The 15,858-nt window shown below is 37.6% G+C and overlaps 1 protein-coding gene across 5 annotated transcripts in view; it reads right to left on the bottom strand.

Moving 5' to 3' along the window:
• The window catches only part of tub (TUB bipartite transcription factor), a 67,061-nt gene that overhangs the window by 27,938 nt on the left and 23,265 nt on the right, over window positions 1–15,858 (bottom strand). The window contains exons 1-2 of one of the 5 annotated variants that reach the window (XM_088077301.1): window positions 4,140–4,446; window positions 4,018–4,105 (exon numbers count right to left, since the gene is read on the bottom strand). The exons of 3 other annotated variants lie outside the window; for them this stretch is intronic. In XM_088077301.1, coding sequence (XP_087933427.1) covers window positions 4,018–4,055 — 38 coding nt within the window. In that variant the 5' untranslated portion in view covers window positions 4,056–4,105; window positions 4,140–4,446. Of the gene's footprint in view, window positions 1–4,017; window positions 4,447–15,858 lie in introns of those variants that run through there. One more of the 5 variants, XM_042488164.2, reaches the window with a different exon arrangement.

Below are 15,858 nucleotides of genomic sequence, written 5' to 3'. Positions count from 1 at the left end.
TGGTTTGTCAGGTTGTTTGTGAGCATTTTATACTCCTCATAACTCTGTCAAAAACCTAAACGTGACAGTGACCGTGGAAAGTCGGTGCTGAAGCTACAGCAGTTAGAAAACATTTTATCTAGCTGTATCTCTGCACTGCCGACTCCAGTTTGACGACAAAGGCCCACATAGATGCAATGAAAATGTATTTACCACCCACTCTCTGTCAGAAATACAGACAAACAAAGCACTCCATGTCTGCAATCACAGTAATCAAGTGTGTGAATAGGAATCAGACAGGAAGATAATGACACAAACAGAGCTGTGCCTGCGGAGGTCAAACAGCTCGTTATTGTGGAGAGTCTCTGGTCACTTTTGCTCTGCAACACACTGATAGTGAGGTTTACACAAAGCTAAATAATCTATTTAAAGGTGTCTGAAGGACAAAAACTATCAAGTGTGAAAAGGGAAGGCTCTGTACATAATTTAAAGCTAAAGTATTGGTTATGTGACCTCCATCAGGCAAAGTGAACTTCAAGTAAAAGAAAACTTGTATTTATCATTTAAAACTTAATTGAACCTATGTGAAGCCATGATTGTTCATATAGTATAAAGTAGTTTATATAGTATTTGAATTTTATTTTGGAAACTTGTGAACTACTTGGTTGCTACTTATCTAATTATGTTTGAAGGCAAAAGTTCTGATTCATCATACATATTGACTGTATCCATGCCCATGTCTAAATTAAAATGCATTTGTTAACATTATGACAGGAGAAATTGAATATTCGTATAGCTAGAATGTTAAAATTACATTTTTGTTGTGCAGTTTCACAAGAACTGTATCTTCACTTCACTGTTATGAAGCTAGAACAGTGACAGTAAGTTTTGAAACTGAAAATAAAATTTGGCATTGATAAAGGAAACACTGGTATTCAACAAAGTTTCACTGAAAAATAAAACACAGGAGTTAAAACTCAGTTTTTTAAATATTTTTATTTATTTAATTTATTTATTCTTTATATTCTGGCGTGTTTTTCAATGACAATCCTCATTTTTGGCTGGACTTCAGCTTGCATGCAAGGCCAGCCCCATAAATGTGAGTGAGTGAGTGAGTGAGTGAGTGAGTGAGTGAGTGAGTGATGAAGTTGCAGCATTGGTCAGTGTGAATGATGATGTGACGATGCTGTTTCCCCATTGGCCATTGTTCTTTCAAAATAAATTTGCGTGGACACGGTGGACATGCTGACAGACGCTGACAGTCTGTATTACTGTCACGTTATTTCTCGTTCTCTGTAACCAATGCAGCACAGCAGCATGGGTCACATAGCAAGATAGTCAGCCAAACTTGAAACTGTGGCGCCACAATGACAGAATTCTCTCTTTGTTAATCAGCGGCAAGAGGAAGATTTACAAACTATTGGTATTTATTTATTTTTTTAAAGGAGGGCAATATTCTGATGAAATACCCTCAGAATTTCCAAGATTAATGTCACAAATTTTTGAGAAAAAATGTCAGATATATTTTTGTTTGTCTGTTTTCATTAAACTTTGGATCGGACCTCATCACACAGATTCTGCCTTGTATTATGCCTGCAGTGGATGAACTTGTAAAATTGTAATTCGACTGAGCAGTAAGACAAAAGCTACTTCACATTTTATCCTAGAATCACCAGATTATCATCAGCATCTGGACTTTGAAAAGTCATTGTCCTGAAATGGGCCTATTCAAAAGACAACAAACACAAATTTGCTACTTAAATAAATGTTCAAAATATACTTTTGAGGACCTGAACACACGATATATTCACCAAGCTTTTACTCTCTTCTGTAACCCTCATCCCACATTTGAAAGGAAATTCTCAAAAAAGAAGCCTTTAAATAATGCATGGTTGTATATAGAATACCCTAAGAAGTTTCAACGAATATCAGGGGAACTCATCTCTGATGCAATATTCACAGGAAATAATCTGCTCGAAACTGATGATAATTGCTAATCTAACACAAACATCCTGCAGTTGGGCATTTGGGTTAATTGCACAGTTTATCAGTTGTTCTCTTGTTTTTTAAATAAATGAGCATTTTGATTTGGAGACAAAAAAATGTGTGTGTGTTTTTTTTTTTTTTATCAACTCAGCCAACCCCAGGTGACTTTGATATACAGAGGAGGGAAGGATTCAACTGACTCCTCTTCACACTTTTAAAATAGTTTCATATGCATCACCAGGTTTTATATGCGTGAACATCACTGGCTGATGATTCTGCAGCAGCACCTTGCAACACTGGATGACAATCCAAGAATACACACAAAAACATAATTAATTGTTGTTTGCATAAAATTTGATTGTGAGAACATTAATTTGATGAGCACTACAACGCCCAAAATTGACCTTGTCAAGTAAATAATAAAGCTAATGTTAACACAATGTGATATTATGAGAAAAGTAACACAGATAATGTCTTTTATCACCCACACTTAACCAGTCTCAGATAAGATTTTCTGAAAAAGTAATGTGAAATAATTGTAAATGCATTTTGATAATATTTCAATTTCATAATTTGTTTTGTGACTCCTGCTGCCCTCCTTGGGTTTCAAATACCAGAAAGAAATAGAGATTTGCGCAATTCCTTCACTACTGAAATGCTAATGTGGTCAATTTTCTCCCCACAGAAAATAACTAAAGCTATTTCTTCATCACTTTGTTAATTTTTGTGAATGCATGCAAAGCATTGCTCTAATAAAAAGAGAGAGCCACACAGTGCAGCTGTCTCCTCCAACTCTGCACAGAGGCCCATGCATTTTTTATGGCAGCTTCACTGGATGAGGAAAATCTCCTCACTGAGGAGCCATCAACCTCTCTGCCCCGACCCTCTCACTAACACTCAAATATTCAAGAGATCACTGCAAATACTGAGTTATTAGTGTGTTGTTTGTATATTTTTGTCCACCATTAGGACATTTTATCTGTAATGAAAAGTGAATGAGAAGGGCCAAAATGTAGAATGACCCAATAAATACAGTTTTTCCTTCTCAGTACTGCTTACGTTTTTAATAATTAGATTTTTTTTTTCAAATGCTTTTGTTTTGACCTTGTTTTTTATATTTTACATAAATATGAGTGTCTCTAAAGTCTTCCACAAGTTTGATTTCATTCTGAAATTCATGGACTGCCACTGTGCTTATAGCAACCGCAAGCTAATGGCATCAGAGTAAGCAGGGAAACCATGGCAATGGGTATTCAATCAGAGGAACGAGCCAGCAGCATTAGCTCTGCACTTGAAATGATGAAAGCAGATGTAGGTTTTAAAGCAAGATGCTGAAAAGCTCATAAATGCTCACACTTTTCATATTCACAAAAAATACTTTACTACCAACGACAAGACTACACTTCCAGCATCATGCAATATGTATCATTTTTTCCACACATACACATAAAACTCATTCTCATACGAAGGCAGGAACTTCCTCTGTGATTTTAATGACGACCAAATGAACATCCTACATTCATAATGACATTCCAATTAATTAATTCCTTTAAATGCAAAAAAAAAAAAACCCAAACCCTCCAGAAATAATCAAAATATAGACAGTTTTACACATGAACAGTGTATGGAAAAATGATTTTTTTTTTTTTTTTTCTGCCCGTGAACCAAACTGAGAGCTTAATAGTTCATGCAGCTAAAATTCTGGGAATCACTTTTGCATTATTCATTTATTTTCCTGTGGTATTCCTTAAAAAAAAAGCCACAGTCAAATAAAAAAAACTAAAAGCAACATTTTGCCAAACATTTTCATATGACCCAAAATAAGAATAGGCCTACTATGCCACTTATATGCTTTTATTGTGCCAATTCAATGTTACCGTTATCAGTCTTATCTCCTTGTCAGACACTCAAATGACTGAACACCCGCTCTCTCTCTCTGTCTCTGTCTCTCTCTCTCTCTCTCTCACACACACACACACACACACACACAGGCTCTGAAAATGACCACTGCGCCCCCTTTCCTCCTGCGTTCTCAGGCATGTGGTACAGTACCTGTAGGGAATCCAGTCGGAGGAGTGCTTGGAGCTCATTCTGTATCAATCACTGACTGCTGCTTCCTAACTGTGAGGCTAACGGCCTGCAACAGCACTAGTGCAAGTGGCTACGGGGGTCTGAGGACAGCGATCACAGCCAGAGAGCCCACGTCGCCTGTTCATCCTCTGCACGCAGCCCTGTATTCCCCAGCCTGCCCGTGTTTCTCCGTATGTCCTCTAGCAAATGACTAACAATCCAGGCAGACAGCCGCGCTCCTCAGTGATGCACACCGAGCGCATGAAATACCCGTTTTCTTCTCTCCCATGTGTACGCATCCAGTCAATGCCTCTCCTCTTCTCCTCTCCCATCCACCTCCTCTGCTCCTGCTCTGCGCTGGCTCTCTTCCCTCGCTCTCGCTCTGTATCTAAATCTCCCTCCGTTTCTTGCCCTTTAAATCCCCCCCACCCTTCCCTTCCTTCCTCCCTGTCCAAATCTCGCTCTCTGCCCAATCTATCTCTCGTTATCTCTCGTGTAGCATCACCTACAGCACCATCGAGTGCGAAGCCTTAAGAAAAAAAAAAAATAGAGAGTTCCTCTTTGTCTTGCCTCTTTGATGTTCCTCTACGCTATTTCTGTACAGTGCCACCCTGCTCTCTATAAAGCAGCCACACACTCACTCTCTCTTTCTGACTCTTTCTTGCACACTGTCTGTGTTGCATGAGGCATGTAAAGCAGGGACTCAGATGTGTTTTCTGGACCATAATTTATTTATTCTCTCAGAGTAAGAGGCATTAGCATATGACTAGTGTTAACAGCCTTTAATTCAACACTCTCTCCAGCCAGACAAAGGCACCCTGTGATAGTGCCACAGCTCTGAACCTCGCTCACACACATCTGCTTCCGCCCTCCGTCTGCCGCCCCTCACTGTCACCACACAAACACACATCACTCACTGTGTTCCCAGGGTTATTCAGGAGTCCATCTACAGACAGTTAAAACCGAGCAGCTTCCTCGTAACAAAACTGCTTCACAAGGAGTCCATTCATGTCCTCTCCATCAGCAAATATCTCAGTTTCAAGTGTGTGATCCATGCTGAATTTAAGAAATCATCTTCAACAATCCTAAAAAAAAAAATAGGCTATTCGGGGAGGAAAATCTATTGCTTGTGGGTACAGATGAAAGCATCTTCCCATCCACTGACTCCTTGCAAAACAGCCTCAAGCTACATCTATTATTTGCTGTATTTCATCATCCAAGAGTTGCACTGATTCCTATTATGTATTCACATGGACTCAGGACATTCGATGCACCAAACCATTCTGAAATACACAAATGCATTGAAGTGCACACACACATACACATTCATGACTACAAGGGCATTTGTAATGCACTGAAGCTTACAGCAAGTTCATTCTCCCAAGGTCAGAACTCATGTGCTGATCAGATTAGAGACACTGTGCATCATGGTAAAGCCATACGGCAGCATTTAGTATTGTGAGAAATATTATTTCAGCAAAGACTAGTAAAACATTGAAGTCACGCATTCAGGCATCTTCCCTAAATTATTTATTTCATGCCTAAAAGAAAGCATCACTGATAGTTCAGCAGTTGACTGCCAAAGTGAACCAGGGAGAAACTGAAACAACAAAAAGACTCTCTCTTTATATGACGGAAAATGTGTGTTTTAAAGGTCCAGTATGTAGGATTTAGGGGGATATATTGGCAGAAATGGAACGTAATATAATAAGTATGATATTATTGTGATTATTATTTAATACTCCTTCTGTGGTGTCTTGTGTGGTGATAGCAATTCAGAATCAGAGATTATCTTTCTTTAATGTAAAGGTTTTCGCTATGTGGCTATAAGCCCTTTGACACCTGAGCAAATTGGTTTGAGTTCTTTCAAAAACATAGGGAAGACAGTTAGTAACTTGACAAGACATGGCTCAAAAATTAGCAAAAAATTAGTAAGTTAGTAAGTTTTGTAAGAAATAAGAAAATTTCATGAAAATAAGCATAAAAAAAGAAAAAAAAGAAAGGGAAAAACAAAAACAAACCCTAAAAATGAAAGCATAAAATGTCCCACAAATTGCATGAAATTAGTAAAAGTTGTCATGAACATGACCCGGGGACATTTGTTTAAAAAGGAAAAATGGCTATTGAAACTAAAATTACAACCAATATAATCATATATTTTAAGTATGTGACAGAAAACGATGTACACATATATTCTTCTCTACCTTTTTCTTTTCTTAATTTTCATGTTACTTTTTAGTAATTTCCTGCTTTTACTGCTCCTTGCCTCATCCCCATGTTTTTGAAAGAAATCAAACCAGTATGCTCAGGTTTCAAAGGGTTAAGCTGCTTTTACATGATGTTATTAGGCATTGGTTATTAGCCTGAAATGAAACAATTACCAATCTTTTCTGCAGGTGCTGCTCAATGTGCTGGATGTTTCAGCCAACACTAAATAAATCTGGTCAGGACTTGGTTTTATTCTCCTCTATAACAGACAGCATCAGAGCCGGCTGCAGCTTCTTTACTGAAAACATAATGAAACATTGATTGCATTCTCCAAAGGTATGGCCTTTCAGAAATGTCAAGTCACAAAGGTATTTCATTTTCACACGAACAGAAAGAAACTGTTGACAACAGTAAAATAAATCAGCTTTCATAAAATTCCAAACAGATTGATCCCTCACAGTGCTTCTCCCACCAGGTCACAGACCACCAGGGATGTTTAAGTCAAATGAAGTCGAGTGGATCAGATCTTTTAAGGTTGAGTATTAAACAGGTAAGTATGGACCTGCATGTGTTCTATAATGACATTAAATACATGAGTTTGTTATTCTGAGAGCTAAATATTACTGTGTTAAATACTGAGAAGCATGTTGACAACAGTTTGTGTTTTTACTGAAGTAGGCAGTGGAGTCAGATGTCCCTCCTACACAGTTCTGCTGCTGTTTCTTCTGCAAATTACAGATCCATAATTCCACTACACAAGAAAAACCCCGCACGGTCTTTCCTCATCAAACTCGGATAGACTCAAAGAGAGACAGTGTTGTTTTTGTGTCATGACCCAGGAGACCCAGGTTATTTTTGGGGGGGTTTCCTAATTTACTTCATATCGCTATGATTGTGACGACAAACCAAAAGATGAAAATGTGCAGAAAAAAAAACAACCTGCATCATCAGTCCGCCTAGTTGCAATTATCACTGTATTTGAGGAGCGGGAGGGCACAGTAATTGAGAAGGCATTTTGCGTAGCTGAGGATGGAGCTTAAAGCCGTGAGTGTCAGCTAGCATCAGATCTGCTCGTGCCCTAGAGCAAGGCATTGGTTCCACAACATCTCTGTAAGAAATGAGGGCATACATAATTCCATATAGAGATTAATTAATTATGGCAATAAAAAAAGTTAAAGGGGCAGTTTATACCCAAATCAAAAATACACATTTTTCCTCTTACATGTAGTGTTATTTACCTATCTGGATTATTTTTAATGCGAGTTGCAGCATGTTGGCGATATCTGCCACAGAGACATCTGCCTCCTCTCCAGTATAATGGAACTAGATGGCACTTCACTTATGGTGCTCAAAACGCCAAATAATTTAATCTGAGAAACTTGACATCAATGTCTCTTTCCAGAAATCATGACCCAGTTACTCAAGATATTCTACAGACCTTGTTTTGAGCAGTTTTATGTAGGAAATATTTTCTCTCTAATGACCTAAAGCCTGTATCTACTTGATACTGCTAGCCCACATGAGCTAGTTAACATTATAGCTCAGCCAAGGAAGATTCCATTAGGTTCTCATCTTGCGCTGTCACAAGCACAAGCCTCTTGTCCCCGAGAAGATACACGCCTCCTTCTGCGTAGTTATACGGCTAGCAAGTGTGGTTTGGTGGAGAGAAAACGGATGAATTTGATAAATCGTTTAATGCTGCTAAATCTCAAAGTCAACTTAATTGTCAATTCTGCCATATGTGCAGGACATAAACAAATGCTGTTTCTCCCTTACCCAGGTGTAAACATGCAAGTACACAAACAAAACAGCATATAAAGTATAAAAAAGTAGGTAAGTAATGAATAAAAGTAATAAAATTAGAGCTGAGGACAGCATGTGCCCCAGGTACAAGGGCTTTATTCTTGCCACAGCGGCTGCGGGTTTGATTCTGGCTCTTGCTGCATGTCATCCTCTCTCTTCCCTCTTTCATTCTATAGACTGTCCTGTCGAATAAAGCTAAAAAGCCCAAAAAATAATATCTGAAAAAGGAAGGCACACATGAGAACAAACAAAATCCCACAATTTCCCACAAAGTAGCACTACAGGTAAGAGGAACAATATGTATATATTTCATTTAGGGGTCAGGTGTACCTTTAAGAAAAAAATGACTGTCAATAAATAATCTGACTGTTAAAGAGCCTCTGTGGTTGATGGTGCGTACCCTGCGTATCAGCTGGTGTGATGAAAGTAGGAGTAAATGGAACAAGCCACTCCACTGAGGAACAGGTGTAAGCACGGCACCCTGCTTAATATTTGATGCTGAAGGGGGGACTTTGAAGTTTGGTCAGGAGGGAGATAGAAGTGGGAGGGAAGCTGACTTTCATATAATATCATGAAGACAAAAGTATATTCTCCTTCCTTCTAGACTCAGCAAAGATTGCCTTCTTTCTTTTTTTCACCCCATCTGGCCTTAAAGCCATTACAGCATTAAACAGCAAATGATAAGATCCTTGAGACAAATTAGATTTTTCCAGTCCAGAATTTGTTCAGAGTTTTCCCAGAGGCATTTTATTGTGGTAACAGAAGGACAGCAGTATCAGTAATTATAATAATGGTCCTGGCACAGACGGCACACACTGATGTGAAAATGGATCTCTGGCTTGTGTCCGTATATTGTAGTCAGACTGGCTGAAACACAGCTGCAGAGCACACAGCCTTAATAATATAGCAGCCTGACCAGGCATGCGGGACATGTGCCCACTGATGGGCGACATTTGCCTCTGTTTGAAAATGTGCAGTGAATATTTGTATGTTTTATCACACACAAAATCAAACAGCACCCAGAAGCCACACCGAAGCAACAGCTCACGAGTAGGGAGGTCATTTCTTAGGTGCCAAAACAAACTTATTCCCACATTTCTTGTTCCAACACATAAATACAGTGTATCACTTGCGTTTTAAAGTAGGCACTATAACTGTAGCTTCATTTCCAAGTTTCAAGGGTTTGCACTAAACTGGGGATAAAAGCGTTCTCCTACTTTGCTCCCTGGACTTGGAATAATCTGCAGACCATCTTAAGAAAAGCAGCTGCTTTATTTGAGCTGAAATTAGTCTCTCTCTTGTGTGTCTGGTGATTGAATTTTCTTTCTGCAGTGTTTTATTCCTGTATAAACTAGTGTGCTGTCTTGGTCAGGTCTCTCTTGGAAAAGGTATTACAGTCTCTCATCACTAACTAGAGACTTCCTGGTTAAAAAAAATGCAATTTTTCAGACCTAGCCTCACAGATATCACAACCAATTGTGTTTGGTCAGTTCTCCTTAACTTGCAACAGTCAAAATACACATTTTAAGGCAAATAATGTGTGTATACCAATGGTAAAGCTTCATGATACTTCAGTTTAAAGTAAGAGTTGTACAAAAATTTGGAATACTTTACTAGGCTGATGGCAAATGTATGCATGTGTGGCACAGCGTGGATAGTATTTTTATAATCTATGCACAGCAGTGGCCAACAAAATACCAAGAATATTAATAACAAGAAAAAACATAAAAACCTGATCAATGCATTGTGATCAGGTGATGTTTCCTAACTTGTTAGCAATTTGGCAAAGGACTTCCTAAAATCTTGGCATGTCACCAGGGGGCGATGCCTTATCTCTTGAGTCACACAGAGAGTTGCGTGCCTCATTGGCTTGTATTAGTTTGCCTTGTTTATTTTAGCTGGCTTCTACCCTGAAACCTCCCCAACTTGGATGGATCTGTTTGGGTTATGACCCTCGTTACTAAAGCCCTCACAATCATGGAGGCACATAAATAGGATTATAGGAAAACATGATAGTATATTCTGTACGCTGTCAAATAAACTAATCTCTTATTCTATGTGTGTGCTATAGTTCGCCTAATTTTACAGACTTTCAAAATAAAACTAGGCCACACTTTATCACTCAGTCCACCTTCTCATTTTCATCAACCAAAAATTGTTAAGGATTTTTGCTCTGCATTTTTATAAATGTGCGCTCAGAGCACAGTGAGATGAACACAAAGCTCAACAAAGCATGCACTGCTGCCTCCTGCAAAACGACACACATCCAAGATAAAAACAAAGTTTTTAGGGAGTCCAAAGGTGGCAAGAACTCTACGAATACACCATTAACAAGGACTGCTGTGCAATCGTTAAGTGCTGTAAACTGCATTAGATAAACTAGTCGTACTTTCCAGATTCAAGCAAGAGAGAGCTGCATTTCTCTGCTGCATTTGGAGAAGCCTTGCAACGAGAATGCCCCCTCAAATTCTTATGACGTATGCAGCCTTGAAATGCGGACTTGGAAGGAGGCAATTAGGACACAGCTAGAGAGTGAGTCACTGACTGGATCCACATTACATCACATCACACACAGGAGCGTGCTGTACTTCAGAGAGACTGGAGGCGAGCAAAGGGAACCTGTCAGCACTAAACTGGTGCAAGCTAAAAAAAAAAAAAAAAACCCAAACTACCTGCATTAGGATTAAGAGGTTGATGGATTTTAATAGCGCTCACCTGTTTTATTATGCATAAACAATACAGGCAAAATATCAGAGAAATGAATAGGTGACAACAGATTTTAGGTGGAATATATTTGGGTGAGTGTTACTTGACATAAAAGGTTTCGGAAGCTCAAACAGGCTTAATTGCACACACCTTTTAGTTGCTTAAAAGCCCCTCTTTTGTACGAGCTTTGAGAGTAATGGCAAAGTCATTGACAAACTCAACATTTACACATGACCGCATAAACAAGATAGGAAAAAAAAACCCAAAACAAACAGATTTTTAGTCGTGTATATAAGGAAAAAGCTTTCTAATAAATAAGACAAGCATACACTTGAAAAGGACAGCAAGCTATTATTCCCCCTCCTCACTCAGGAAACTGGCCAGAGACACAAATTAAACAGCAGATGCAGTTACTAATGCTTTCAAGCCTTTTCAAAACTGTGATTACATTGCATATTCAAACTACTCGACAGTCTACTTGAGAAACAAATCTCAGTCACAATCAGATAACATTTGATGGTTTCATACTGGAGGGCCAATCCCATAATGCTTAATTTTTATTTATTTAACCTTTATTTAACCAGGAATGTCTCCACTGACATTCAGAACATCTTTTCCAAGGGAGTCCTGGCCAAGAAAGCAGCACAAAGAATTTTTACACAAAAGAACAAGTAGACAAAAAACACAACAGCAGAATGTAAAACAAACAGCAGAAAAATTCAAACACAACGGGCAACAAACTTAAAACAGTCAATTAGCAGCATTTGGGAACTGAACATGATTATTCAATGTCCAAAATATTTATAATCCTGTTTTTAAAATCTCCCAGGCTGATAAAATAGTCCAAATTTAAGGTAACTCTGCAGGTGACAACAAGATGACTGAGCAAAAAACACAAAAAGCACTTTCACCAAAGACAGTGCAGGCTCGAGGAACAACATACAAAAGTTGCTCACGAGACCGAAGGTTGCAGCTACTTACAGTTTTAAGAGTGAGTAGAGAACATAAATAAGAAAGCAGTTCCTATAAAATAATTTCATATTAAAACCACCCTGAATGTAAAATACAGCATAGGAAAAGCTGATTACAGATATAGTCTGGCTGATTAAAAAAAATCCCACTTTCAGCCAAAAACAGCCCACTGAGGCCTATGAATCGGCAGCAGTCTGACATTCCATCCAGTGTCATCATTTATACATGCAGACCTCAAAAAATGCCCTCGCATAAACATTGAAAGAAATTTATTTGAGAGTGCTTGTGGGTGGCAAAAACCAGGAAGCCCACCTTTGAAGGTTGCTGCAAGGCATAAACAGTGACATCTTTATTTTAAGGGGAGTTGTAAATCTTATAATGAGAGAGCGGAAGATTGAGGAAGAGAGAGAGAGAAACAGAGAGACTATGTGTTTGTGAGTGTGAGTGAAAAGAAAATCTCACGGCTTCAGAGGCAGCTAGTGAGAGACTGTGTGTGAGCTTATGCATGCAAAAGAATAAAAAGTAAATGAGCACATTGGCTCGTGTCCGGTATTGATTAAATCTAACGTGTGCCTTGTATTGATTCCTTTTGATGTGCACGACGTGGGCTTTGCTGGTGATGGCAAATTGTGGGGAATTTCAGATTCATAATTCAGCTGCATTTTCAGGGACCACTTCTTTTGTATTAGCGTCACATCTGGTGCACCTGAGATTGTGTGCGTCTTTCTGTCGTCGAGGTTATAGAAAAGCGTGCAACTATGCCAAGGAATCAGCAGGCGGGTGACCATGACACACACACGCACACGCACACGCACACACACACACACACACACACACACACGCACACGCACACGCACACACACACACACACACACACACACACACTCCTTGTATCAACAACAATCCCTGTATCTCATCTGTCAGTGCCCAACAGAGGGCATGCATTAAACATGATTTGGATTAGAAAATGTCACGCTGGATGAAACAGTGTCCCAGTGTCCCAGTGAGGCAACCAGATGGACTGCTTCAATACACTGAAGTTCCGCTGCAGCCCCCTTCCATAGCAATGCTGTATCTGTGTATGTACAGTATTTACAGTTTGCTACTACCGCCTGTAAATGCCACAAGATCATCAGAGAAGCTAACAATCAACATTTACAATCTTGTTCCGCATACGTTACAAACACTCTGTACAATTCTGAAAAACTTAATTGAAGCAGTACCTGAATCTGATCTAAGCTCCAAAGATAATAGTTTAACCATTTTTAAATTGAGCAAATTGGCTTGATTTATTTTAAGAACACAGGCAGAAGTTATAAGCTCTGAATTACAAGAAAATTGCCAGAAATTTTAAGAAAAAATGTTAAAACAAAACAAAAAGTTTAAATTTAAAATAATAACAAAAAATAAAATCATAATCATCATCATGATCCTTAATTCTAAATATAGGTTTCTGGACATTTGGCTCTTTTTTAATGATTATCTACTGATAATTTTCTCTATCTCTTTCTCTCCCTCCCTTTTTAAAAACAAATTTTCAGCTCTTCTTTTTCTAATTTATTGCAAATCGCGAGAGATTGCCAAGTTGCTCCTTTCCTTTTTAGCAATTTCAAAAGAAATCAAACCAATTTGTTCAGGTTTCAAAGGTTTAAATGCATGTGAAGGATGTCTAACCAAGCACCAGAAAACTGATGTCGATCCAGGTTTCAAAGGGTTATTTGAGCACTATTTTATCTTCCCTGAAACTGTTTCAAAGATTGAATGATATTACACAAATATTTTATAAAAATGTCTTAAAATTTGGGACAGCAAGAGCCACAAACTGCACTGACGATAAAAATGATGGTTGTAATCTGAAGCTCACTCACCAACCGAAACAGACAGACATTTAAAAATATATTTGCTAAACGTTACATGAAAGCTACCTTCGTAACACCCTGAGATTTAAATCATATCTTCAGTGTGACACACTGGACAAAGACTTAATGATTTGAGTTTTGCTAAACTGTTGTTGTTTATGACAGGTTTTCCCCTGGAAACCACTAGTTTCCAAAGGCAACAGACAAAGATGCACAGCTTAGTATAATAAGGCACATAACCCAATGTGGACTCATGAGTCATCTCCCAAAATTTCCTTCTGTATATACAGATGTATTTAGGAGTCAGTTTAGCTCTTAACTCGCTTTAGCTTCTACCAGCTGTAAAAGAAGCAGTGCGTGATTTCTTTTCCTGTAACCAGGAACCAAAATCAACCAAATCATAAATATTGACATTATACTGTATGTTGAATTTTTACATTCCTATGCCTCTTTATAGCACTGTGGTTTTTATGTGATAATGATTCAGCACAAAAATCACTTGATTATTGTGAGGAAATGATTGTGGGTACTTTCTGAATTGCATACTAATTCTTTTTACTTTAAGTCATAGTAGGTACCACAGCTGCCTTTACACATTGTGTACTGTTTCATGCAGTATGCACATAATCAGAACATACTTCATAACAATGTGCCTTGAACTTGACCCTCCTGCTCATATATCCGTTACCATGGAGATTAAAGAAAGCATCATTAGCGAAGCTTGTCTGGTTTATTGTTAACACTCGGGTTACAACAGCATAGATTGTGGAACCAAACATGTTATATATCGAAATTAGCCCACATATTGATTATTTTATTCACTTTAGCAATTAATATATAATACATTATTATTGGACTTATCATCAGTCACTTTAATGCCCTGTCATCTGTCACTGCTGCTTGCATCAGCTGTCAATGAGCTTACATCTGTTTGAAGTTCAGTCGATGTGACATATCTTCCGCTGCGAAGAGGACTGTGGGTCAGAAAAGCCAGAAAAGCAAGCATGTATTGCACACTGCAAAATCCAACCGGATGTTGTCCTGGTGTTTTTGACATACTGTGTCTAACATTCTATTTATTAGGACATACTACATCTTTTTCTGGCATATTATATAGTGTGCTAGTATGGATAATTGAATGCGCAATATGAATTTAGAGATTTAATTTTGGAGCCATATTTACACTGGAAATGTAGCAATGGTTCATTACAAAACAGTTGCTTTCATGGCACAATTGCAGCTGGAAACGCAACAATGTCTCGCTAAAAAACAACTTGTATCGTTGGGAAATTGGTGCTATTTCTTTCAGAAACATGAAAAGAACAACTAAAGAAGAAATTTCCAAGTACATGACAATTACCTGAAAATTAGTAAATAAATAAATAGAAATTACAATTTTTAAAAAAAGCTAACAAACAGTTTAAAAAAAACAAGGAGATAGCCTGGAAAAAGAGCTTAAAAAATAAATAACATTCTGTGATATAATTTTAAATATGTAATTATAGCAATTATAAATAGTTTTTCCCTAGCTCTTTTTTTAAAAAAAAAAAAACCCAAACAAACAAGTCTTTGAGCATAAAGCAACTTGACAATTCATGCTCCACATATTGCAAGACATTTGTAGATTTTAAAAATGATTAAGAAAAATGTCTTGGGAAAAAAAAGACATACACAAATTTATAATTTATAATGATGATAATAACATATTCAAGAATATGTTAAAGAATTATAATATTTAAGCTCTTTGTTTTTTTAAGCTAATGACCTTGTTTGTGTATTCATTTTACTCTCTTTTGTTGTTTTTATTTGTTCTTTTATTTTACTAATTTTCAAGTAGTTTTCTTGTACTTTTTATTAATTTCATGCAATTTGTGTTACTTGTTTTGTTTTGTTTTGCACTGCTAGACTCGTACTTTTTATATTTTATATTTTATATTTGTATCTTCTATTTTATCTGTTTTTTTTCCCTATATTTATGTTGCACCAACCCACCAGAACAAATTCCTTGTATTGTGTTAACTATACCTGGCAATAAATCTTTTTCTGATTCTGATTTCTGATTCTGATTCAGTTCTTGTCATGTTGCTCATTACCTTTTTCACATGTTTTGAACGAGATAGCACCAACATGGTCAGGGTTTAAAGGGTTAATGTACTAATAATTTTATATTTCTCCTGGCATCTGTTTATCTGAATATTGTTAAGATCAAAGTAAGTACTGCTTTTGTATATATGTTTTACATTTTATGTATTCAAAACTCCATTTTACACTCCTT

Source organism: Plectropomus leopardus, chromosome 1 (assembly GCF_026936395.1).
Source record: "Plectropomus leopardus strain MGB_pleo_1.0 chromosome 1, ASM2693639v1, whole genome shotgun sequence".
NCBI lineage: Eukaryota > Metazoa > Chordata > Actinopteri > Perciformes > Serranidae > Plectropomus > Plectropomus leopardus.
The sequence above is the reverse complement of the archived record's forward strand: the minus strand, read 5'-3'. Positions and strand labels throughout refer to the sequence as shown.